At 46.4% G+C, this 26,204-nt stretch overlaps 1 protein-coding gene across 3 annotated transcripts; it reads right to left on the minus strand.

The window, feature by feature from the left end:
* Positions 1–1,035: 1,035 nt before the first annotated feature.
* Positions 1,036–20,770, minus strand: RSF1 (remodeling and spacing factor 1). Of its 3 annotated transcripts, XM_061570570.1 has the most exons (16): positions 20,599–20,770; positions 16,872–16,963; positions 16,380–16,472; positions 15,203–15,408; positions 11,677–11,816; positions 10,671–11,479; positions 9,947–10,069; positions 9,213–9,317; positions 8,637–8,716; positions 8,060–8,126; positions 6,904–7,054; positions 6,130–6,553; positions 5,595–5,764; positions 3,948–4,202; positions 2,716–3,314; positions 1,036–1,838 (listed from the first exon to the last, which is right to left on the minus strand). In XM_061570570.1, the coding sequence occupies exons 1-16, from the start codon at positions 20,726–20,728 to the stop codon at positions 1,827–1,829; spliced, it is 3,456 nt and encodes a 1,151-aa protein (XP_061426554.1). In that variant the 5' UTR covers positions 20,729–20,770; the 3' UTR covers positions 1,036–1,826. The 3 variants fall into 3 exon arrangements, with proteins under 3 accessions (XP_061426554.1, XP_061426553.1, XP_061426552.1); XM_061570569.1 differs by having other exon boundaries at positions 1,036–3,314; positions 8,072–8,126; XM_061570568.1 differs by having other exon boundaries at positions 1,036–3,314.
* Positions 20,771–26,204: the final 5,434 nt, after the last annotated feature.

Here is a 26,204-nt window from a genome sequence, read left to right on the forward strand (position 1 = left end):
ACATAATGGGTCCGTATGACTAAATTACCCGCAGTGCATCTGATCTCACCATCAGGTCTGAAGTTAAGCAGAAATGGGTTCTGGGTCGTTCCAAGGGCAACCAACGTCCATAGCAGGTGTTATAAGTTGCAGGGCACCGTTTTGGGTAGTGCAGCAAAATCAATTGTAGTGCTTACCTTCACTAACCCACTGACCAGCATGGTGAAATGTGAAGTTTGGTTCAATCAACCCCACGAACTTTTTGACACCTGGCTGCCCTCATCCAGCAGTCGATATACCACGTGTTCCACCAATGTTCTGGAGGCCATGGTGTATTGGCTTACACGACCACAACCACCTAGCTGATGAGAATAGGTTATGATTAGCAGTTGAGCGATGCCCAAATAAGGAACATAATTTGGAGTAAACATAGGTTTGATTTAAGAAAATCACTGGGAAATCACCTGGCTATTTTTCAAAAGGGCTTTGAAGACAGTTACATGGGCAATTTTCATCACGGATGTGCTCATATTGTTCCAAATGTAAAATACTTGAATTGTACGAATAATTATGTTTTGTATAAAAGTCATGCCAACCTTACTGAAAAAAGGCAACCTCAATTGGCAGCCATCTGCTTATTAGGATAATTTTCTTTACATTTCCTATTTCTCTTAGTCACCAATTTAACTCAATCCACTGCTGGATGAAGGCCTCCACATTGTTAGTCGTTTGACCTTACTTCACCTGGCTGGTCAGTGCAGGTTTTTGGAGAGGGGGGCAGGGGGTGGGTGCAGAACCAGTTAATCAGGAACAAAACTCAAGTTGTCGGGTTCATAGTGCAGGACACAAACCCCTGCATCACCACTCCGCCCCACTGCCATGTCAAAGAAACTTTTAAAAATTGTGGGAAATCATTGGCCCGTTTTAATAAAACAAAATAGGAAAAGCCACATTTGCCAACACATGCATCAGCCCTTAAACTACTGGGGGAAGTTAGAACAAAAAAAACACAGCTGAAGTGAACGCAAACCACACAACACAGGCAAAGAGGCAGGATCAAGCAAGCAAAATGCTGACGACTGTTTTTATTTGCAGTGCGGGGGGTGATGCTACTACCACGCAAAAGGACACAGCCAGTGTAACTCATTATGTTCCATGAGGACATTTAAAACGGATATATAAAAGAATTATCCATAGGGGTTGACACGTGAATACCGACATCACAGCATCGCTACTATCATAACGCGACACCGTTATAAATACATCGTTGCTACAATACAGTAATAACACAGGACACTAGCTGTGGTTCATGTGACTACTTAAAGGCATACTGTTTCGTTTTACTGTAAAAAGCTTTAATTTGCAACTTAAGCAGTCGTCAGTGACAGAAAACAATTTGTAAGCGATTCTGCTCTACAAGCGTGCAGATAAAAAACGATGAGAAAAAACCAAATTAAATCTTTCAAAAAATAAACAATGAAAAAAGTTGACAACTTGGATTTTAAACACCTGTATGGTGGACTTTTAACCACCACTGTTCAATAGAGTCCAAATAAGTCAACACTTTGTTTCATCTGACCACCTTTGGATAAGTGTCGCACTTAACTTCAAAAAGTTTTAGGCTAAGTTGTTACATATAAGTTTTTTTATATTTTCCACGTTTCTTCTCAAAACTGCTTATGAGTATGAATGCAACTATGAATAACGCTAATAACTTTTCGGTTTCACACACACACAGGTTTTGTCTCAATGGACAGTGGGGGGAGCAATGTGTCCTGCAAGGAGCTCTTTTTCATCTCACGGTCCCATGCACCTCTGTACACCAGCCACAGCATCTGGCGAACGCTTCACCTGTTTCCCTGGAAGTGGGAAACACAACTCCGTCATTTGGACATCCTAGCGTTTTCACGTATGCAAAGTTACACAAAGTAGAGCACATTAAAACAGAACAGTTCACTCAAACACCATGCTATGAGACCACACTGTCCAATTTTTATCACTTCCGATAGCCGTTCCATCTGAATTACTTTGCCCACAAATAGAATTTGCTCTCTTTGCACGACCTCTGCAAAGTTAAGCACAAACGGTTAAAAACAATCGTTCCAAATCTGCTCTGTAATTCTGCAAAAGTAAAAAAAGTTGTAATCAGCAACACATAGCAGTGCAGAGGGCCAGGTTTATATGTACACACCAGACGCACAACCACGTGTCTTATAAGCATCATCTCACCACAACACCAATCCATTTTCAGCGGTGCACAAACACCACTCAGCAGATAATTTCGAGGCTTACACATGCACAACACCGCATGTACATATCATGACTTACCGGCGGGACTTTTTAAAAGCCACGTGGTCGTTCATTCTGCGAAAACTAGCAACTACCTATACGATTAAAAGGCTCCTGATCAGAAAGGGACTATTTGGGAGCTTTATGCGGGCATGTGTACAGGACCTATTCATGACTTCACGCCTACAGGAATTTAGCAAATTTTGTACAGGGCTAAGTCGGCGAATAGGAAATAAAACTGATCAAATATCACACGTCGGAGTATGAATAGAAAAACTAAGAAGAGCTCGGCAAAGCCAGCCCCAGCTGCTCAAAGACCCGGTGATCACAGCTAAATCGACATCATCATCATCACCACCACCTTCGTTTTTGTCTATTTCTCTTCAGTTATTAAAACGCGCCGCCGTTACACTACTCTCCCGTCACATAGTCCACCAGATCCTCTACCCCGAGGAGGTCGTCCGCCACATCCTCGTCGTCGTCACCGCCGCCTCCGCCCTCCTTGGTAGCGCCCGCGCGCCGCGAGGCCCTTGCGGGGGGCGGTGGCGCCCCCTCGCCCTCCCCGGAGGAGACGCAGGCCGCCGCCGCTGCCGCCGCCGCCGCCGCCGCCTTTGTGCCACGAGCGGCTGCTGCCCGCCGGGGCCTCCTGGGCCGGGCGTCCCGCGCACGCTGCGCTTTTCCTGCCGCTATCGCCGCCTCGTCCGCATCTTCTCCACTCTCGCCGCTGCCGCCACCGCCACCACTGCCCTCCTTGTGCTCCTCGCTGCTGCTGCCGGCACCGCCAGTCGTGGTCCGGCCGCTCCGAGCAGCGCGTTTGCGCTTGGGCGTGCGGACTGGGGCACGGGCGCTCGACGGCCGTTTTTGACGTCGCTGTGCACTACCGCCAGCACCCGATGCCCGCCGCTGCCGAGACCCAGCAGGCTTGGCTCGTTGACCTGCCTTTTCCTCATCTTCCTCCTCCTCCTCGTCAGAGCTACGAGCCCGTGCAGCTGGTGCGGCTCTCCTGCGTTTCCGCACTGGGCGCTCGCTGGCTGAGCTGGCGCTCTCTGCGGGAGCAAGAGTGGAGCAGGCGTTAGCAATAATTTTTTATATAACGGTATTTATACTGGTGTGTCTCATCACGTTACTTCAAACATTTGAAAGGGCACACGACCCGCAATCGGGCATTAGACTGCCAGTTGTAATTATGACGATTGCTTTATGCAATCACAATTGAAAAACTGGCACTAAATACCCACCTTAACGCACCTCACAAGATGGATATGCAGTTCTAGATTTGAAGCTTTCGTGACTGCAAGGATTCATACTCTTAGGTTTTTTCAGTAAAGTCACGTGGATATGCAGTGCCAATGCACATGCACACTTGGTGCCATGGCCGATGTGGCGATTCTCATGGCAGACGCAAGGTGACAGTGTGTTGCATTAGTGACTGTGGCACACATGTTATTGTAGAAGCTTTGACGTGCCTTGTACATTCCTATGGCTCGTGTATTTTCGTCGGCTTTATTTGCCACGGCGAGCACATCGCGGTGGCAAGTGTCAGTTACCGTGCAACGCATTTCCCTATCCCAGGCGCGTTAACAACGTGGCACGCGCACTGCAGCGGGAACGCCTACTGTGGTCGCCAGCACACTACAACACTTGCAGCAATGCCACGTGTGGCGTGTTGCGACAGTCACCGTGGCTCTCCGAGGAGCGGGTCTGCCGCTTGCGTGGGGTGGCGGTGGCCTTCGCCCGGCGCGCCGCCACGGGGCTACTCTTGTGCGACGCGTCCGACTCGCTGGCGTCCGAGTCGTTCCTGCCGCCTTTGCGTCGAGCAATCGCCCTGTTGCCCCGCGTGCCTCTCCTGGCGGGAGTCGTGCGTCGCTCCGACCGTTTGTTCCTCCCGGCCCGGCGGGCGGCACGCGCCACCTCACTGTCGCTGCTCTCCAAGTCTGCGGTGAGATGCAAGGAAACCATGATATCCCGTACAGAAAAGCACTGATAAACTAGAAACCAGGCGAGGTCCACCGAGCTATGTAGCTCCTTTTCACAAGCGACCTGGCCACAATTGACAGCTCAATGAAGTGGCTTATGATGTGGAAAATGATAGCAACCAAATACTCTTAGTGCATGTTGATTCTAAATGTGGAGGGAACAGGACCCAGAAAAGAAACCAAGCGACCATGGGGAAAAATGCAACTCCAAATATACATGCGTCAGGGTCAGGATCGAACCCATGACATCCTGTATAATCATGTGAGATAGTTAATATCTTGCCACTGTGATACCATGCAGCATCCACATTGGCCAAGTAAATCTTAACTATTAAATTATATCTTAAAATCACATTGTAGGTGGCTCAGGTCTGGAGCTTGTACCAGATGAGATGCTGGGTTCAGATCCATGCAGCTGCCTGTGATTAAAATGAGGTTCTCAATTGTAATGAACTACATTAAAATCCAATCCCATCACATTTGACTTAGTTATGCACGTAATTTGGATAAATTCCAGTTCTTGAGAATTTAAAATAATTCTTTGTAACGAGACAAAAATGACTTCGTGGAAGAGCAGGTAAATAGTTGATGCCCCTTTCTGTGTGAATCGTAACTTGAGATATCTCAAGAGGTAGTTCTAGATAATCCCGCTTCTGTGAGCATTTGTTTGTACAGCGTCATGAGACTCGATCGTACCTTCGACGATATAATATCACACTGCAGAAAGGTGAGATATGTGAACACGTGTAATATGGCGCTCACTGCTAACATGGAAAATTAATTACACCGTGCAAATACTGCACTGGGTGTCGGCTGTTAATTGGTCAGGGCAAATGTATGATGGATGCATATGCAAAATCGTTGTGTATAAAAATGCAACCAAGGATTCAGAAAATAAGCAAACAACACCTGCCTTACATATCTGTACAACCCACATGAAAAATTAAAGTTATCTTTCACACATCCCATCAGTCCACGACAGAGGTCGCAAACGGGTTTTGATTCCTTACCCGTACCCATACCCGGCCGCACCAGGGTCACAAATGGGTACCCGTACCCGGCCGTACCCTACCCGAAATGAGTGACAAACGGTTACTCACCAGTGACTCACGGCCTACCCGTACCCGGCCACACCAGGGTCGCAAACGGCTACCCGTACCCGTACCCGGCCGGGTACGGGTATCGGGTACCCGGTTGCGACCTCTGGGCCACGAGGCCCTATGCGAGTGCATTATTTGGTTCAAAACACAGGCAAACTCTTTTGGCCAGTTTCCACATTCGGCCTCTAATCAGCAAGGATTTAGAATCCCGACGCCGGCAGGTGGGAGGGGCAACAGAGGCGGCGCTCACCACTGTCCTCCTCCATGGGACGCCCCCTGAGCCTCTGACTCCGTCGCGTCGGCTCCGTCCGCGGCTTTCGTGGCCGCCGCGACAAGCTCTGCCAGTAGTCCGAGCCAGAGGACGCGTCACCGCTGCCAAATTCATCCACCCAGTTATCCGGCTCCTCCACTTCGGTGCCACTGCACGGGGGAAACAAAACACGTTCTCTTATTTAACACGTATAGGTTTTCCCAGACAATATCATTATTATTGAAAATAGATTTTTGGGTTAGGTCATGTAAATGCGGCCAAATTTACGTCGTAAGCGCCTTCAAACGACGAGCCCAATAATCATTAAATGTATCACATGTACAAGCATTTCACATGGCAATTAGTATTTCAGTTAACCAAATGCATCAATTAGCCACGAATAGCAACGCAATTTTAAACTCAAGTTTTGTTCACGCTTAATCGAGTTTACGAATTGTCGTGTCTTCCCCTACTGAGTTGGCGGGGATTAACAAAACGAAGACATGGAATAAGTCGTGGCGGCGACGTGCAGCACCTCTCCTGGTAGTCCTCGTCCTCGCTCTCCTCATCGAAGCTGTCAAGGGCCGTCAGTCTCCGAGCCTTCCTCTTTGCGGGCGCCCGCTTGCGCCCACGCGCACCACGCACCACTCCGCGACGCCCGTCAACTTCGTCGCTATCTTCGTCCTTATCATCGTCACTGCTCTTGCCCGCCGCTCTCTTCTTGGGTTTTGCGGCGGCGGCCGTGGCGCCGTCGTCCGACTCCCCGCTGTGCCGCCCGCTGGCACGCAGGATCGTCGAGATGTCCTTGCCGCGGTGGACAGGGCCCGAGGCGGGTGCGGCTCCGCCTGCTGCTGCCGCTGAGGCCCCGCCAGTGCTGCCCTCTTCTTCCTCCTCATCTTCCTCCTCCTCCTTCCCAGAATCCTCAGCTTCCTGCTCCATAGCCATCCTCCGTTTTGCTTCTGCAATGTGAGCATACCCGCAAGTTAACATCGAGCTTGACACACTGTGCGTCAGGTATACATAATTACAGCCATGCAATCTCATGCACGTGCCCATACCGCACGGATATGCTTATTTATAAAAAAAACTTTTCAAATATAGTTGCTGGAAATTTTTCCCAAAAGCAATACAGATCTGGCATTGGTAATCTGTGCGGTAAGTTCAGTAAAAATGTGTTTAGGTGTTGCAGTGTTCGTGAAAACATGTGATGCTTCCTCAGAACAGACAGATATAATTCCTGAACATCACCGTATCAGTGCAGTGATTCAATGACAATAGCACACGGTCAGAAGCGGTAGGAGAAGCTCACCCTTAACCTCCTTGATATCCTCCTCAATGGCGGTGATGATAGCGTCGTCAAACTCCTTGTACTCGTAGCTCACCGCCTTGCGGGCGCGACTCGACCGCCGCTCCAGGCGCTGCCTCCCGACTGGCTCCTCGTCCTCGTCGTCCTGTACCGACTACTCACGAGGTGGCATCATGTTCACAAGCCCAACATGTGGCCTACAATAACCCTCACGTCAATCATCATCATTCATCAGTCCACTATAGGATGACAGATTCCCCAAGCCGTTACCAACTCTCATGATTCTGCGATGTAATAATTCAGCGAGCACCTACACACGGATCTGATTTCATCGCTCAGTGGGCGTGCTGTCAGACGTGTTACATCCCTTGGCTACCACTATCGTTATATTTGACAATCAGCAATCATCCCTTTGAGCGATGTGGTGCCCAAGCCTGTATATTCGGAGTTTGCATCTTCTCCCCGTGGTAGTGTGGATTTTTTCTCTACGTCCTCCAGTTCTTCCCTCCACATTTAGATACATGTGTTTAGAGTATTTAGCTGCTATAAACTTCCACATTATAAGCCACTTCATTGAGCTACTATTTGTGGCCAGGTCATTTCTGAAACAAGAGCTGTAATGCTCAATGGGCCTTACTGCTCAGTTTAATTGTTACGAGATTGCTGTGTAAGTATCCCTTTACCTGCTACAAAAAAAAAATTTACTTGAGTTATTATTCCCAATTGAGTGATTTTATACTTGGTAAATTGGCACCCTGACGGTGGCATGCATGCGAATGATGTCGGGGCATATTTGATGTCTACTCTGAAGCAGACGACACTTAGTATTGTCACAGGAATTTGACCATAATTACAACTTCACAATGTTCTAAACATGATTCGGCAGAACAGCAGAATTTTGGAAACAAAATCAAAGCATTGGGAACTTAGGAGAGTTTGATGATGCTGCTCAGTTTAATTGTTACAAGATTGCTGTGTAAGTATCTCTTTAACAAGGACGCAAAAAGAAAGTGTTGGAAAATCCCACTAATAACAAAAAACACGTCCCAAGAAAGACACGCTAGAAACTGACCAAGTATTACAATATAACTCTATGACTGTGCATGATAAATGGATACTTTGCGAATGCAAATAGAATATCTGTAACAGCTGTACGTACGTCATAACTTGCCTTGCGTGGGAGGATATTCTCAGAGCTGATCCCAACATAAGTCAGCATCTCTTTTCTGCAAAGACAGAAAAAAAACAAAAACACACTTGTGAATTTGAATCAGATTAAGCACAAATGTCAGGAAATCAGTTTTATTAAAACAAAGTAACGCAAAAAGGGTTGTGTAATACACGAGCCAAGTTTTGCTTGACTGGTACATGGCTAACAGCACTGTCAGTTTATTTTAATACACGTTTAAACAATATAGACATGATACAAACAACAAGAGCAAGATTTGTGTCAATTTAATCCTAACCCTGAATATTGACAATGCATCACATCACATTGTGAGTAAATTAATGGCACTGTGCTCCGACACGTAGTTTAATTTCAGCCGGCTCTGGGCATTGTCTGACAGCCATGCCCTGGATGCTAATGAGCTGAGCCCAGGCCAAACTATGGCCGAGCCCGCTTGGGCATCTTCGAAAGCAACATAGCAGCTCAAGCCTGAACCGAGCCGTGTCGGAAGACAAAGTAGAACCAAAACCGCGACGAAGTGTGAGTGAGCTGGGAACGCAGCCGTTACCTGCGTTGTGCACGATTGCTCTTTTTCACCATCCTGTCCAGGTGGTTCAGCTCCTCTTCCATCTTCTCACAAAGCTTCTTCTGCTCGGCATTGAGGGGAGTAGCAGAGGCAACGCAGCACAGTCAACCACTGCTGTGACTCTGCCTCAATTTACGGCGTAACTCAAATCACATCAGAGGACTTGCAGAGAACAAAAGTAAAAATGTATTTTACGAAAAACTACAATGCAGTTTGAATTAATGAAGACTCTGAATGTAATAGCATCTCAATAATGAGTGTGTGAAGAAAAGTATTCTATTTTTAAGATGAATGAACAAGTTAGGAAGCACACCAGGAGTCAAACGCAATAGCGTTATTCATAAGAATTAAATAGGTGAGACTTTATCTCGCAATGATTTTTGTATTATCCACTGCAAAGTCAAATTAAACCAACAATCAGTAACAAAATTATTTAAATATTTGGACAGCTCAGCTCTACATAACACAGTCGTGTTGAATTGTAAGTTTAGCAGCAGAGAGGAATGCCGTCGCCCAGGAAATAAGAGTGGTGGTGCAGATGGAAGAGAAGGTGCTTACGTGTTGACAGGATGGACAGAACCAATCCCCGTCAGGAATGAGCATGAGCGGGGGACGGAGGCACGCAGTGTGGTACCCATCGTCGCAGCCATCGCACAGCAGGATCTGCACACATTGCAATAGTTATTAACATCGGTGTTTTCAACATCGTCATGGCTGTATGTAGTTTTCATAGGATTACATGTTTCTTCTCCATCACTGTTACCATTATCTTCAAATATGATGTTGTCATTCCACAAATATTCCTCGACTAAAACCAATTCATATGCTCAAAATACGTGGAGAATTGTGTACATAGGAATAACCTATTTCATATAATCCATTCAGTGATAGGAAAATGTTAGCCAAGGGTTAAACTGGTACCAGCGGTGTCAATATCGACCTCTATGGAGGAGGCTCGTGAAGGACGCTACTGGGCTGTTGGGAGGTAGCCACCCTCCAACAACAATGATGGGTGCAGGAGCTACACTTACAAGAATGAGCAGCAATAAGTTGTCAGTGGGGAGAGCAGGTGGTGTAACTGCCAGTCATCTCAGTCAATCAATAGCACCTGGGAAACCCTTTGACATTTCAGTGGCATCAGTGCACCTAGCCCGGCACAGGCAATGTGGTGACGTCCCCACCACCACTTATTGTCCTTCCCCCGCACCTCCCAATTAGTTACGTACGATGCGAAATAAGTTCTACATACATACATAAATATGGATGCTGTTGTTTTTGTGTCGTGTTCTCACCAGCTCGGGGTGGCTTGACAGCCCACAGCGCTTGCACGAGTCATCAATGTTGGCTCCCTCCGAGGGCTCTTCCTGGCTCTCCTCACTGCCATCGTCGTCGCCCTCGCTCTCCCCGCTGCTCCCCTGCACATGCAAAACAGCAACAGCTTTAACCACGTGACAATTAGAACCATTCACCGAGTAACTCCCATGCACAGACCCAAAACATATTGGTTCGATGTGATAAGCAGGAAGACACATACCTGAATGGAAGACAAAGCCCTTATCCTGAAGACGAGTTTACAACTACAGTATCTCAAAGCATTCACATCGTGTGAGTGATGTAAAGCAGTACCATAAATACATGCTTACCTGCCAATGATTTACTCTGTTTTCTGCTCAATGCGAATTCCAACTCGTATAAGACAGTGCAGGACACTAGCAGTATAAGTACAAGAAATCTATTTGATTTATATCTCGAATTCTGCTCCTCGAATGCCACAAACCTGAATGTGTTGATAACTTGAAACCTACAATTGCTTAACAGCTGACAACAATAAAAATAATCTCATTCGATAAAATAATGATTTCACTTAATCGCTCGATTAAGTAGATAAATAAAAACCAGAATGAACTGTGGCCCCAGAGGACCAGGGGTTGCACACCCCTGCTGTAACAGGGTGCTGTAAGAAACAAACAAAAGTTTTCTATTAATCCGAGCCCGAAAGAAGCGGCCTTAACGCACCTTCTCCTCCGAGCTGCTTTTCTCCTCTGCTTTCTTGGCCTCCTCGGAGGCGGCCTTCCTCTGCCGCGTGATGCGCCTGGGGCTGCCTTGCCCGTTCACTTTGCTGGGGTTGCCCGCCACTGCTTCCGAGTCGCCCTTCTCTGTATCCTTCACCCTGTCGGCGTGGGTGGCCGAGGTGCCGCGTTTCCTGGTCGTGGGCGCGGCAGCAGCAGTGTCCTCGCCATCTTTCTCCGCGTCACTCTTGTGTGCCACCGAGCCGCCCTTTGAGACATCGCCACCGCTGCCACCGCCGCCGCTACCACCTCCATTGCGGCCCAACTCTCCGTTCTGCCCATTCTCCACCTCTCCTTCGGTGGTGCCTTGCGCGCCACCACCTTCTGAGGCCACCCCCTTTCCTTCGCCACCGGCATCAGCGCCGCTCGCCTGCGCCTCTCCGTCCACGTCGGATTTTGAGGGCCGTGCGTCTGGGGAAATCTCGGTGGGCATTCGCAGCTCGCGCTTCTTGACGGGCAGCTTGGCCTGCGTCTCCTCCTTGCAGGTGTCCTGCGACAGCTTCTCCAGCATCGTGTCGTCCAGGCGCTCCAGCTTGATCACCGCTTCCTTCATGAGCGACGAGTCTTCCTCGTCCTCTGCCTCCTCGGGAGAACCAGAGGCACCACCCCCCTTTTTCTCCCCGACCTCGCTCCGTTCCTTCTTGGCTGGGGCCACCTCCTCTTCCTCCTCCTCCCCCTCCTCCTCCAACTTTTTCCCGTCACTGTCGCCCGTCTCCGCTTTGTTTTCTTTCATCTTCTGCCCTAGTTTGAAAGCCGCTGGTGCCACAGTAAAGAAGACAAGAGTCAATGCACCGTATGCTATGTTACGTGATGATTCCACATTCTAAATAATCAATTGTAACACACACATTCCGATTCACATATCGTCAACCTAAAATGTTATTTTAACCAATGAATCAATATGTAGGCAACCCACAGACACATCAAGGGTCAAGCAACGGACAGTGTCTCACTCGTGTAAGGGGGCGGCAGTTTGGTTGGCTCCTCTGTGTCAGAGCTGCTGCAGGAGGGGCTGTTCTGCTCCTGACCACCGGCACCCCCGCTCACCGCCAACTTGAGCCCCTGCAGAACTTCAGCCAGGCCTTCGCGATTTCTGCAGTGCACCGGAACCACGAGAGACCATAAAACATTGGTACAAAGCCTGCAGAGCACACCTGGCTTAGATCAGACTTAATAGAATGGCACGCAGCTGTAAATTTTAGAACACAGATGTGCCAGATTGATACACACACCACCCATACATGAGACCGCTGTGCTACCTAACAAAAAAGTGGTCCACAATGTCCAGAATTGCCCCTTGCAGCAGCTGGATGGAGTAATGAAAAGGCCGATTTAATGCAAATAAAGTGTTTAGGTAATTTGGATATAGACCCGACAGCAAATGCAAGAAGAGCATTTGGCTGTGTCATTTTCTCAGAGGTGTGTTTGCTCACTACAATGGCAGCTGGGAAAAGGTAGCCACAGAGCTGAGTGCAGCTGCTGCAGCCTCAACGGCAGGAAACAGATACAGCTGGAAGCAATCCATCAAAATATCTTCATGCAAATCTAATTAAAACAATTACTGTGGGATAGTGGCCATTCAAAATTGCAGGAATGAATAATGGAAACTGGAAAAACCATCAATGTGCAGCAGAAAAATACTTTCGGATGCAAATGTAACCCACTCGAGGATTCTGGTGTCTCATTGACTTAGAATTGAAAACGCAACCATACATTACACGTTCCCAAGCTGTCCTCGGCTGTTCAACATGAATGGAAAAAATAATCACTTAAGTTCTGATCCTCACTGCAGTGAAATTGTATTTTGAAGTACATGATAGGTCTGATTATTTGTACGTGTGACTACAAATACATTTTCTTCCTAATTATATTGCTGAGAAACAATGAGTTTAATCTCATCTCGGTCGTTATGTTTAGGATCACTTTTATGAAATAATAATTTTATACTGCAGTTTAATTTGCACCCGAGGTTGCCTTTGCAAAAGAGATGTCCCAATGGGGCTCTGACATGGTTATACATTAAATTAATACCTGTGATGTACCTTTTGTATTGTGATAATGACCTTCACACACTTGAGTTGCATTTACCGTCTGTACCAATACTAATCACAATAATAAGGAATCCAGCTTTGTTTGACATATAGAAGGCAAATGCATCCAGACCACAGCAAGGCCAGTTAACTACCGTTTCGAATGCCAGATAGATGCCTCCATTGGCAACAGCAAAGGCCAGTAATGACATCATCTCCACATGACATAATTTCCTGTCACATGACCATGTAATCTTGCAGCTCTTGAGTGACGTCACTTATTCTGACATGCCCTCTCCCTCCATCCAGCAGGTTGCCATAGCAACGCAGCTGCCACCTGTCGGTATATGCAGCGCCATATATTCAGCTCCCCAAGTGCATATTTCATGTTCAACTTAAGCATACATCTTTATCAAAAATGTTTACCTACCCAAGCAATATACATTTCTCAGTTGCGTGAGTGACAATCAATCTAGGTGCTGCACTCGAGTGGATTCTATCGCTCCATCTCCGTGGTGGACATTTTCTTAGCTGTGTTTCCTCAATTTCGCAGCCAGTGTCATTAATCTCGACCGACCATCGGCCATCATCTCTTCTCGCGATGCGTTGCGCTCAAACCCGCTTGCGTTTCACCGCAGTGAATACGACGCATCTTCATTTGTCTTTGCTGCGATCCGTGCATTTCTCTCTTTGTCAGCACAATTTCCAAGTGTGCAATCTCCTCGTGCATCTTTGCACACAATTTGGCAATAATTAGATTGTTTTTCATCAGTGCGTGTGTTCAATTAAATTTAAAATTACACAACAGGCATGGAACGGCTTCTCTACGCATCAATTTGATGAATCATCAAAATCCTGATATCACAGTTGTATTGTTTACTTTTCACTATCTCATTTATAACTTTATGTTTTTGTAGTTTGTAATTTTGTTTACTGCATGTCTTAATGTATAGAATATGCATAGCATTTGCATCAATGGTAAATAACTGTCACACGCATCGATTCAATGCTTGCAAAGTGAGTAAAACATAGATTTTGATCGATTAATAAATACAACAGCACATGCCTGTTAAACTGTTAAATCATGGCGAATTACTTAAAGGTAATAATTTATAATAAAAAATCCAAGTCACTAATATCGAGTTATTTATTGTATTAGCACTTTACCAGTGTTGAGCCTATCAAATCTTTGAGAAACAGTAGAAATCTGCACATTACAGGGAAGATACAGAATGCTCCAATTATAATTAAAACGTTTCATCCTATATTGCACTTCTTATTCCCTATTTTATGCAACACAGAGGAGGAAAAAGTAGAAAGATTACTTTGTTTTAATAATTGAGAAGCTTTCCCATCCTGGTAGAAGTTTCCACACGTGGACATAAAAAAACAGTGGTGAGCGCAAGAATGACCGCACATTTGTGTTGGTACAAACTAAGATAATACCACACCTCAGTAACATAAATAAAAAGGTGCCCCATATAGCCTTGAACAGACTGTAGCAGCAAGTGCTGTTAGTGAGCACCTATGCAGGCCAACACGTTGCATGAGAATGAGGTGTGGTAAGCACCTTGCCCAGCCGTCTCCCCAGTACTGATATTTACACTGTACTAGGTACTCACTTAAGGCCAAGTTGACCTAAGTGAGGCCCAAGACCAGTTCTGATAATCACGACTGATGTTAACTGTGGTTGGGAATCAAAGCCAGATGACCAGATATGTATCACAATGCACTAACCACGTCCCACAACAAATACAAAGGGACACTTGGCCTTTCCAATGTTAAATAACTTACAAAATATGAAAAAACTAGAATAGGTTTTACCCTAAGTGACGTGGTGAGACTGGGCCCTAAAGAAGGCTGTCTCTGGTATAGGCCAATCAGGTTCTAGTACAATGCATATATTATCAGAGCATGTTTGTTTGCATGTTCACAACAAGCACGTGTGGTTATAATGCAAACTTGATTCCTTGCAAAAAAATTATATTTGGTGTTTGAACATCTTCACTTTGATACTGGCAAAAGGGTCCCATTTTGTAACTTACAAATGTAAAGTAACTTACCATTGCAAATGTGGAATGGGTACTCTTAACATCACTACCACCACCTTCAACCATGAGTGAATTGACAAAGGGCTGTAAATTTGTATATCGATTTAAAAAATCAGCTTTATTGAAATGTATGGCACTTCATTAAACAAAAAAATGTGAACTAAGCAAATTCGATCAAATTAATGAGTTATAAACGGAGTACGCAAATGAATGAGTAACCCAGGGAGTGAGCAATCGTGGGTGTGACTGATTGAGGGAAAAAATTGAGTCCTAGAGCGAGTGCATGAGTTATTGAGAGAGCTAACGAGTGATTGAAAGAGCAAGCGAGAAAAGGAGCGATCGGGAAGGCGAGAAAATGATCTAGGGAGAGGCGAGTGCCACGGTTAGGCCCCACTTGCCGTGACAACAGCTTCCAGGACGACTGCTCCAGGTCATCCTGCTCCTCGGTGTAGAGGCGGGTGTTGAAATGCCCGTCCGTATGGATCCAGTAGACGAGGCCGTGACGATCACGGCCGAGTGGCTGCACCCGCATCAGCTCAGCTTCCTCCTCGTTCACGGTCGCCTTGAACCGCACGTTGTCGTCAAACTGCGTCTCACACAAGAACTGGCAAACGGTCATGGCGGTGGGGGGCACAGGGCATGGGGAACACAGTTAGTGGTGGGATAAGGCAAGACGCTCTCCATTCGACTCACAGGTCAAACAAAACCCTCAAAATTAATTATGTGTGGCTCATAGGCACATGAGACCTACCACTTCGATTCTTGACAAGAGTATAAAGACGCAGGCTTTCTTGGATAATGAAAGGGCATTATTAGAATTATCAGAATCTTTCGTTAGAATATTTAATTACACTGGAGGAATCCAATGAGATATGAAGCTTTTTTTCCACAGATGTCCAGTAGGGGTGGGTCAGAAAGTTACGATAGCAATACAAAATTACATTAGTTAACAATATACATTTAACAAAAAGTGGTTACCTGCTCAAATTACGTTTGGGCGATGCTTATCACGGTTTACATCCATGAGCAATTTGTATAATTTCAACTTTGACACCAGTGTGCAAGAACAAATAAAAAATACATTTGTAATTCACAATGCCTAAAATCAGTGACTTCCCAATAGAAATGCTATTTCATTGCTGAACAATTTGGTGGACAGAGCACTTACACAACAGTCTATAAGCTCAATAGGGGATATCAGTCTATGTGTTGGTGTACAATCCACTCATGAGCAAAGCGGTGGCATAATGTTCAGTTCACTGCACGATGGACCTAATCACCTAGGTTTTATTTCCTGCCATGGTTAACATAAGCAGCATGTGATATCTGACCTCGTCTTGGGCCTCCCGTAGGGATCAACTCACCCTTCAATTAGTACCTGATGAGGTGTGTAAACATTAGCAATGGGGGAGACAAATGAAGCTGGGATGGTGCCGGTCACATGACCCTATTTTGTGCTGTGCCAGCCACACAATCACCACCTTCGTGCACCAGGCCAGCCTTCAGGAGGCGCTTGCTAATTAATAGCACTTGCCTCAACAGTCTAAAAAGCTATACGGAGCAACTTAATGATACCTTGAGCAGAATCAGTTTGTTGGCCTGGCTCATCTTGGGGTATCCCAGGTTCTTGAGCTCCCAAGCAAGGGGGCTGTCAAAATCTTCACACATCTGTATCGAGACAATCAAAGAAAAATCGACGTTAAGAACCCCAGACCGGGTTTTCGTTCCAGCTGGCGGCCAGTATGCAGGAGCCACAAGCTCGTAGATGTAGACTCATCACTCTATCCAAAAATGCATCCTATTAAACGGATATGTGAACATTAACAACTGTTTGGACTGTTAAACTGATAAGAAACTTCGACATCTATATGCAATTAGTGATAAACAATTTCTAGCACATAGCTTTTTGCAACACCTGAGCTAAAAGTAAATGTGTGATAAGACTACTGACACAGGCTCAGTTGCAGCTAGGCCTACATAACGGCCACGATTAAAGACGTTTGGTTAGAGCCGGGTCATGGTTGGGGGCAGTATGCAGGTCAGGAGGGAAAGGAGGGGGGGGCCCACCTTGGCCAGGTGTTTCTCCCATCGGTCTCGTGCCACCTTCTGCCCCATCGTCTTGAGCAGCCGCAAGTGCAATTCCACCAAGGCATTGGGCGCTGTCGACAAAGGGGAACGCAAAACCAATTACACAGATGGCGCTAACAGGCCTCCCGTCCGCAAGACGAGAGGGGCCCGCTGAGCGCCAGCGACAAAAGTTATTATGTTCAGTCAATTGTGCTGCCTTTCTATTTCCCGTTAAAATTTCCATCCCAGCAGGTCTTTAACCAGCCTCTGTTTCCCCCACTGCACATTAGTGCTTGGTCCTGTCTTCTCCATTAATTTACTACCTATACACACGACAAGGTTACGGTATAAATTTGCTTGCAGACACCACATGAATTCTTTAATCCAACAGCCTTTGTGGTCTATGCATGATTAATAACCCAGAGTGTAGGAGGGGTTGTGTAAGGTCTCTCAATTGAGATGCGTATAGCTCGTTTAAAGGGAGACAAATGCATGTATGCTGCATGCATTGGTGCAACTGGTAATGACGCAGTAGAACCAATTCACATACGCCTTAATGTCCTTGAAATAAGAAGGCAAACATTCGTCTTATAAACATTTAGCACATTTCAGCAAGTCACAAACCTCTGCAACTTATGAAAACGAACCGCATTTCTGAAATGTAACATGTCTTTCCAAATAATTTAAAAAGAGCTATTAAATCACACAGCTTCACCACTATCAGGTTGTACAGCAAATACCATCCATTTTACACAAACGTACACAGTCATGTCGGCATACAAAACGCCATCAACACAATAGCGGGGACTTTAAATAACATGAACTATGGAGTGCACGGAAGAAGGTAATCGCGAGGTGCACGTTCCGTCTCTCCCTTGCACATCTCTGACTCCTACCGTCAGCAGCAAAACCCCACATATCCGTGCAGGTGGGCAAGGCTCAGGAAGGTGTCATTTTATGGGGGGCCTGGGCTGATCGTGGCCAACAGCAGGGCTCCCCCCCGAGGCGGATTCTACTCTTACGAGCACCACCCCCCACTGGTGTGCAAGGCCCACAAAACATACATGGCTGTAAACCACGATGCCCACCTGAGCATGCTTACGTTTGATTTCTCTCTTAATTAATATTGTATTGTACTCATTGTATGACGTGCGTTTTTTCATTAGGTATGCTTGAAATTGCATTGCGAAATTAATGGCACGTAAATAAAACCACACAGCATAAAAATAGATACTTCAACAATGCCTGCGCGAGAGAATAAACATTGTACTTTATTAACCCTCAATATAAACCTCATTAAATAATCCTCTAAAATTATCCCCGACTGTAGCACTAACCTTTATTCTACAATTCTCATACCAAAGCCGACGACTAAACAAATCTACAATTGTCTACCTTTGCTACCAATAAACCCAAACTCAAACCCTAACTTAAATCATCACTTAAGCACAATCACCCCCTCCCCAATAATATTGTTCATAACCCTAGCACCAACCAAAAAATGCACATCCCCATCCTTAGCATGAACCTTACCCCGATAACTATTACTCACCTTAAACCGAACCACCAGACTGCACATATCAACGTCCTCATTCATAAAGTTAGTCCTAACCAAAGCACTAATTCTATGACGAGAATCAACATTAACCTTAAATCTGAGCACAGCTCAGAGTATTTTACCTGGCCCTAACCTTTAGATATTAATCTCACTAACTCCACCTTTAGATCTAACATTTAAATGCAACACTCATAACCCTTGCGCTATACATATTTATAAACGTTCACCAACGCTAACTCTAGCACCGACCGTTATTCCGAGAACCAAGATTAACCATCAATCTGACCGTATAAATAATACTCTATCACTTCAACCAACTTTAACTTTAGCTCTTACTCCTGGCACTAAAGTACTATTCCTGAGTCACAAGAACCGCTTCTTGAACACCATCTTTAAATCTTAACACTAGCACTACACTTATCATATATCACGTTCACCAACCATATCCATCATCGAAAGCCATGAGCTATCCACTGGCGAGAGAGGCCCTCCTACCCTGGTCCACAACGATAAATATACTAAAATATAAATATACTTCTAGAACCAACACTAACCTACAAACCAGAGCACCACAGCTGTTACTTTAACGGAGCCTAAATTTAGATTCCAAAGAACACAGGATGAGATGTTACTATCCTTTGTGCAAGCACTTCCAAGAGTTCATGAACAGTGAGCCTGGTGAAATTTGGGGAGCGCATCGTCAGTAGTGACCCTTTGGTTCCTAGGGTGTTTCGGCCTTTCATACTATACACCCTCCCCAAAGGCGGCCAGCGACAGGGTGATCAATCCTACGCTTGCGTCCCATTCCCAATTAGTCATAGGAGTTGTCTTGTTGTTGATAGCCAACATCCCATGGGACTATGCATGGCAGGGGCGAAAACCTCAGCACTAACCATACGACTCGAATAACACGAACATTAAACTTCTTCACCCAAGCAATAATCTCGATCACCTCTTCATCCACAACCTGAACCTATCACTTTACCCCCCCCCCCTCAGTCTAACTTTAGCCTTTAAGCCGAGCGGCTATTCATAACCACAAGAAGCCAAGTCCACGTGGGCCAACAATGTGTGCTCATCACTTGACAACAGGACTTCTACTCTTGGGTTGTTTCTGGATGTGAAGCTTCAGGACTTGTGCACATTCTCGTGGTGTAAGTTTTAAGCGGGTTTGCATCCATCCGCCTCCACTCCGGCGTTCAAAGATTTCCCTTCAAAGCTCCTCTCATTCTGTGTGGCAGCGCCACGTAGCGGCTGTGAGCTGCACTCACTCAATGGAGGGAAGGTTTTTTTTAAAAATGAAAACACAACCACTGCACCCCAGCATCGCCATTCCTCCTCCACGTTGTCGTTATCGCCATGCTCGCTGCGCTGCTAAGCATGACCATCGGTCAATACGAACGGCAGGTGACTGTGGCATTGTACGAAGAGGGTGCCCTCACCCCCACTGCTCGTGGGAGTTAAGTTGTTTTAGTTTGGGAGAATTAGGGACGGGTATGAAATTAAATCGATGGCTGCGTAGTGAACGATGGGCTTGAGGTTAGAAAAAAAACATCGCAAAAACCAGTGGCAGCTACACCGTCTCGCACAGAAACTACCGCAGGAAAAACACGCGCGCGGCAATGTGAACGTGGCACAGACAATTCACGGTTAAACTTTTTAGTTTTACATTTCGATTGTACAAGATAATGCGAACAAGTTTCGCCATGTCACTTTATCATTTTTTTTGCACAACAACCAAACCACCATTAAGTGCACACAGCACCCGAGACACCCTTTTACATTTCCCACCGTGCACGGGCGCGCGACGCTCGCGATTGGTCAAAACTGGCGGGAAACTCGACGACGCCGACCAATCGCGAGCGCCGCTGCGGCCGCCAACCAATCGGGCTGCGCGAGCCACTCGACGGCCGCGCGTATCCGCGCTAGCAAATACAATGCGTGGTGAGGAGGGTCTCTCTGAGAGAGAGAGAGCGCGATGAGAGCGATCGGCCACGGACTCAAAAAACAACAACGCGAACGTTGACGAGCCCGTAGTAATAAATAATTAAAGCGCCGCTTTAAGAAAAACAAGAAGACACGCGCGCACACACAATGCTGACATGACCCCCCCCCCTCATCCTCCCATCCCCTCAAAACAACAACAACCACCGTGCAAAACGTCCGCACCTTCGTCGGTGTCGTCGAGCGCGGCCTCGAGCTCGGCGAAGTTGAAGTCGGGCAGGCGCAGCAGGGCGGCGTAGCGCTCGAGAAACGAGCAAACCACCGCGAAATTGGGACTGAACGCCACGCTCGCCATGGTGGCGTGGTGAGCTACCGCTCGCACCGCCCCTCTCCTCCTCCAGCCCCTCCCCTCAACTTCACCCCCCCCCCGTAATGAAATCCTCCCATTGGTCAACGCGCGGCACGCGGGAAGAGATACTCGCGTCCTATTGGTTAACCGTGAGTGAGTGGGCGTCAACCTGTGACGCTAGCCCCGCCCACGTGGCGTAGTGACGTTCCCGAGGGCGGCCATGTGCAGTGGGGCACCGCGTGGCGTTGTCCCCTTCAACTAAACCGACCTTCCCCTTCTCCCCACGCCGCTGTTGCCTGTCACAGTGCCTCGAGCTCCGTGTAGAGGCAGTGTGGATCATTGCGACCTTCATAGGTGCTCGCTAACAGCACTTGTCCCCTACAGTTAAGGCTACACGGGTGAATCTTTGTCTAGCTCCATAGCTGCTCACAATCAACACGGCGCAATGCCACAAATGTCTGTTTCGGGCTGTACGTGGCGGTGAGTGTGTGTAGAAGAGGGGGGTGGACCGTGTGTGGCGTTGTTCTGAGTGATTCTGTGTTCGCCGTCACTTCGAAGCCCTTCATAAGATGGCTGCTCCACCCCCCCCCCCCCCCGCTTGGCTCAGAGGGCGAGCGAGGGCCCACGATGGTCGTCCACCAAATGTTGGTGCGTGTTGACATGTCCGCAGCGTTGTGCCTTGCGAACTACTGCTAGAGTTCTAACTAGCGCTCGGGGCAGATGCACGCAGCAGCTGCAGCAACAACAACAATGCAATGAGCTGCACGTCCACGTATCTGCCTCCGAGGCGTTTCGACTATCCCGAATGGCCGGGGTCCAATGTAAACAAACGAGAGCCATTTGCGTGAGGCCAAGGCGCAAAGACAAAGATTCCCACTCAACACGTAGCCTGTAACAGGCTGTAGGGGCAAGTGCTGTTAGCGAGCACCTATGATGCCAGGAACGGCACACGGAAGGGGCTGGGTGGCCAGCACCACGCCAGGCCGCCTTTGTCTCCCCGACGGCGATGTTCAGACACCGCACCAAGGAACTCATTTTGAGGCTGAGTGGATCTAGAGGAGGGCACACGCCCGGTTCAGAGGTCATTGTCACTGGTGTTGGATCGAATTGGGGTGGCCTGGGTTGCTGACCGCCACCCAGACAATTGCAGGCACATTTATTAAATACCATCCCCATGCACTGCGAATAATTAAAAAAAACCACTAAACCTTTTAATTACAACAACGCCTCTGTTTTTGTGCCGTGTACATTCACACATTTAGCCTGGTGTCCAGTTATTGTCACAATTCGCAGTTTGTTTTAGATAATGAAGTGCTTGAAGTGTCCAATAGTTAATGCAGTAGGGTGCATGTGCTGTATTGACATACTGATGACATGCAGTACAACTGTTTGCTCAATACATTGTTGTTTTCAGTGGGGCATAACAAGTTAAACTTCTTAATTGCTTCAACTACGAGATAATTGCAACGCCAACAACATCAGCGAAAACGTATCTCTTAAATCTATATTTAGAAAAAGGCCAAACAAAACCGCTCATCGCATTCGCCAATGACGCTGCCCTAAAATAAATAGCATAGTTAACGACGTTTCAGACAACGCACCTTTATAAATAACACACTGACAAACGTGTTGAGTTTAGTTGGGGTCATTGTGTGTGTGCGTGCGTGCTATCTATGCATCACTGCAAACGCAGCGTCAGCTGCTTAACAACAACAACAACAAAGTGAGATTGGGGAAAATGCCGCATTCGCAAATGCGCCACTGCGTCTCGTGTTCCCCTGCACTCATCAAACATTCACAAGTCGCCGGTGCGTGGAGTCAGTGCGAAGAGCCACTCAAATGTGTGGCGGGGACGCTATGACAAGGAAGGATGGCGTTGTTCTTGTCTTTATTTCAATCGACCGCGTCCACACTACAGCTTGGATAAGTCTAATGTTGTCTTTGGACTTGGCGAACGACTCGCTTGCACACCACGTCCACGCAACAGATGAGACGTGTTATGTTTGCTTGCGTATTGTATTACAATCGTGCTTGTCGGCCTCGTGTCGTGAAAACAATACGAATCCCATAGGGAACTCTACAGCCAGCTGTGTATCAACCTTGTGTTCAGATAACAGGCCGAGGAAGATGTCCTAGTAGAACTACTTCTGAAACCACCTTCAATTCGGCCTCTTCACCAGAGGCAGATCCATACATTTACCAAAGCGAGAGGTGGGGGTGTGAAGTCCCTAAATGTCAAGGTTTTTTTAAATTGAACCGTATATTTAATAATAAAATGCATTCCAAGTATCTTCTTTGGTCACAATCTACAAATACTGGACCCGTTTTTTGGGCTTACCTGATTCAGCCATGCACCACCTTTTAATGTCCTGCAGAGAATGTTCCAGTCAAACCAATGTTTGAAGTCTGGAACTTAGTGAAACATCACATTTAATATGATTTTGGGTTATCACTCTCTCCACAGACCAAACCCGGGCATATTTCTATGTCAGCCTATGTCAATCGATTCGGTGAATTCTACTATAATAAACAACGAGATATCAGTAAAAATCAATTCCTGCCACCCAAACTCAGAAGTAAATTCCCAGACTGCCTGGGTCAAATCCGGACAGGTGGCAACACTAATGTTACAACTTTTTGTGCATTCATTAGTGACAGGGCCGAGACCATTAATTCAGTACAATTTCAGAACTCTGTTTTATGACCGGTAGCTGAAACACTGATTCAAACCTCGTATATCTCAGCAGTGGTGGCTCCGTTTTTTAAACCATGAACGACGCAGCTACTTGCGATTCTTAGCTGACAATGCACACACTGTCACCCGTCACTGTCACGTGCCTAACAGCTGTTAGAGTGAGATGATTTTAAGCAGCGTACAGCTTGCCAATCATTCGTAAAGATATGTTTCCATTATAAATGAAGTAATCCGAAGCTCATATCCCACCAATGCTTAATTCATGGCAACATCAGCAGTAATCTGGGGTGCACAATAAAAGATGGAAAAAGTTAATTGCATCATTGGACATTAATCAATTGCAAAGGAAATTGAAGTATGCAGGGAATTGCGACATTACATGAGTGTAATTACACTCAACTTAAACTGAGTAACACAAAGAACTGAATTAACCAATGATGAAGTAATCTAAGTACAAACTGTGCAGCCAGCTATAATGTGATATGCGCAAGGGCATCTTGTGTGTGTGCAGTTACATTGTGTGCGCACGAAGCAAATGTTAGCTGAAGTATAGCGAATGCACTGTGTGCAGTGCAGTGTTTACACTAAAGTATAAAGAAGACACTGTACGCATGTCAATGTCAGTCAGTGTGTCATTGTCCTCGATTGAATGTGCGGTTATTAGCATTGCTCGTTCACACACAGCAAACGCGCTATTAATATTATTTCATATTTTATTTTCATTCAGGTCCGTATAATGTTAACACGCGTGCAATTATACCTAAACAATGCGATAGGGAATCCCAGAGGGCTTTTGCCTCTGTTTCTTTTTTAAATGATAGCATGCGTTTGCTTGATAAAGTGTGAAAAACGAGACGATGACTAATGTTGCGAGCTATGTGTTGAAAACATTGCGAGCAGTTTGGGTGCAGGTCGGGCAACCGACCATGAATATTTATGAGTCTTCTTTTATCAGTGGATGTGTCAATCATGTAACAAACGACACATACACAAATAGACAGTCGCACACAAACACGCCGCTGCTGCTGCATCCCATAAAACATTCGAAACAGTCAAGGTGCAGCCCTTGAAATGTATTTCTCACGACGCTGCTCTAACAAGCTCTTCCAAACGATATTTGGTCTACTCTTCTATGCTGGTTTGGTGTCTTGGAAGAGGTGGGATTACCCACAAATTTTCCGCATCTCCGATTAGCACGGTTGGTTACGTACGGTGCGAAAGAAGTTCAACATACTGTACATACAACGCACACGACCTTGGGATTTAAGAAACGTGTCAATTATTTCAACTGTCGGGCTGGGAGGTCGAATTGATGCAGTCACCTTTGAATTGCAAATCCTGATTGCTGACCATTTTACCACAACAACATCCACTGCTCTGTGGTAAATGCCAAATGCCCAGGATAAAATGCATGTTGTTATACATTTGTCATGAAATCAGAACCTCGTTTTGTTCATTTCAATGGTGAAGCTTGAGGCGACTGCATCCGCATTTCAAAGCCCTATCAATAATTCAAGCGAATTACGAAAGTATTAATAATTGAACAATTAATACGTGATCAATTGTCCAGAGGGCAGCATGAATTGCTTTTTGTCCTCCTCTTTTGTAATCAAAAACCCCAAGAGTGCTTCCCAGCTTGGGTGACATTAACTAGCTCCTATTCATATCTCATGGCCATAGCAACAGGCCCAACAGGTGGCCATCAAGAAATAAAGGCTTGTTGCTGGCAGGTAGTAGGTAGCTAAACAAGTAGGTTGCTAGGCAAACATGCATTTGGTTTCATACAAAAGTATAGACGGATTGATGGTCATGTACAGCCCTTGGTCAATCCACTGCTGGATGAGGGCCTCACCACGTCATGGAAGTTGTAGGATTTTTTGTCACCGTGTGGTACATCAACCATGCTCAGTGCAGGTTCGTGAAGGGCGGGGAGCATAGACGTGGAAGCATACAGTACAATTGATGTTGCTGCCCTCCCCTCAGCTGCCCACAGCCTGTAACGCCTGTTATGAATGTCGGTTTCCCATCCAGGCACTATCATGTTGGCTCAACGTTGTTTAGCTTCTTAGAGCTAACGAGTTCGGGAGCATAGCAATGTGATTTGGTTTATAGGAAGACAGGTGGATAGGTAGGTGGGTTAGATGGGCAGTTGGGTGGATGGGCAGCGTAGGATCCTTGGGTGGGGACCCGTTGATGTATGACTCACGGGAGATGTATGGGACAAGAGGTTTATATTTACACTAAACCCAAAAAAATGACCTGTATTGTGGATGATATTGGCCGCGAAAGCCTACACGTTAAACGGGACGAGAGGCGTTTGGGTGAAATAAAAATGAGTACAAAACATGAAGCCAGCAAAACGGTGCAGTTGCATTGATCGCTGACCTTTTCATCTATCTGAGCGACATCCAGTTCAGAGCCTATTCTCAGCAGATCGTGTGCTTTTTTTAATTATTCACATCGGTTAGGTGCCAGTGGTGGGATTCGAAGCCTGACGCCCGTGCCAACTGGCTTCATCGTGGTAATCGCTCGTGTTTTCCCGGTATCGTTTTCAACAAACGATTGCGGGATCGCGTTGGCAGTGGTGCACAAGTACAAACTCACCACATTCGCCAAATAGCACTGCATTACAACACTAATAAATACTTCCGTAGGCTAACATTTCGGGCAATGGCCCTTTTTGCAGAGAAGAGGATGAGGGAATATCCACGGTTGTATTCCAGTTGTCTTATCGAGTGTCAATGTATGAGACTAAGCATGCATTTGGAACCGATTACCAATTCTTCA

Source organism: Lethenteron reissneri, chromosome 45 (genome assembly GCF_015708825.2).
Source record: "Lethenteron reissneri isolate LAM-NWPU_2019-01 chromosome 45, ASM1570882v1, whole genome shotgun sequence".
Lineage (NCBI taxonomy): Eukaryota > Metazoa > Chordata > Hyperoartia > Petromyzontiformes > Petromyzontidae > Lethenteron > Lethenteron reissneri.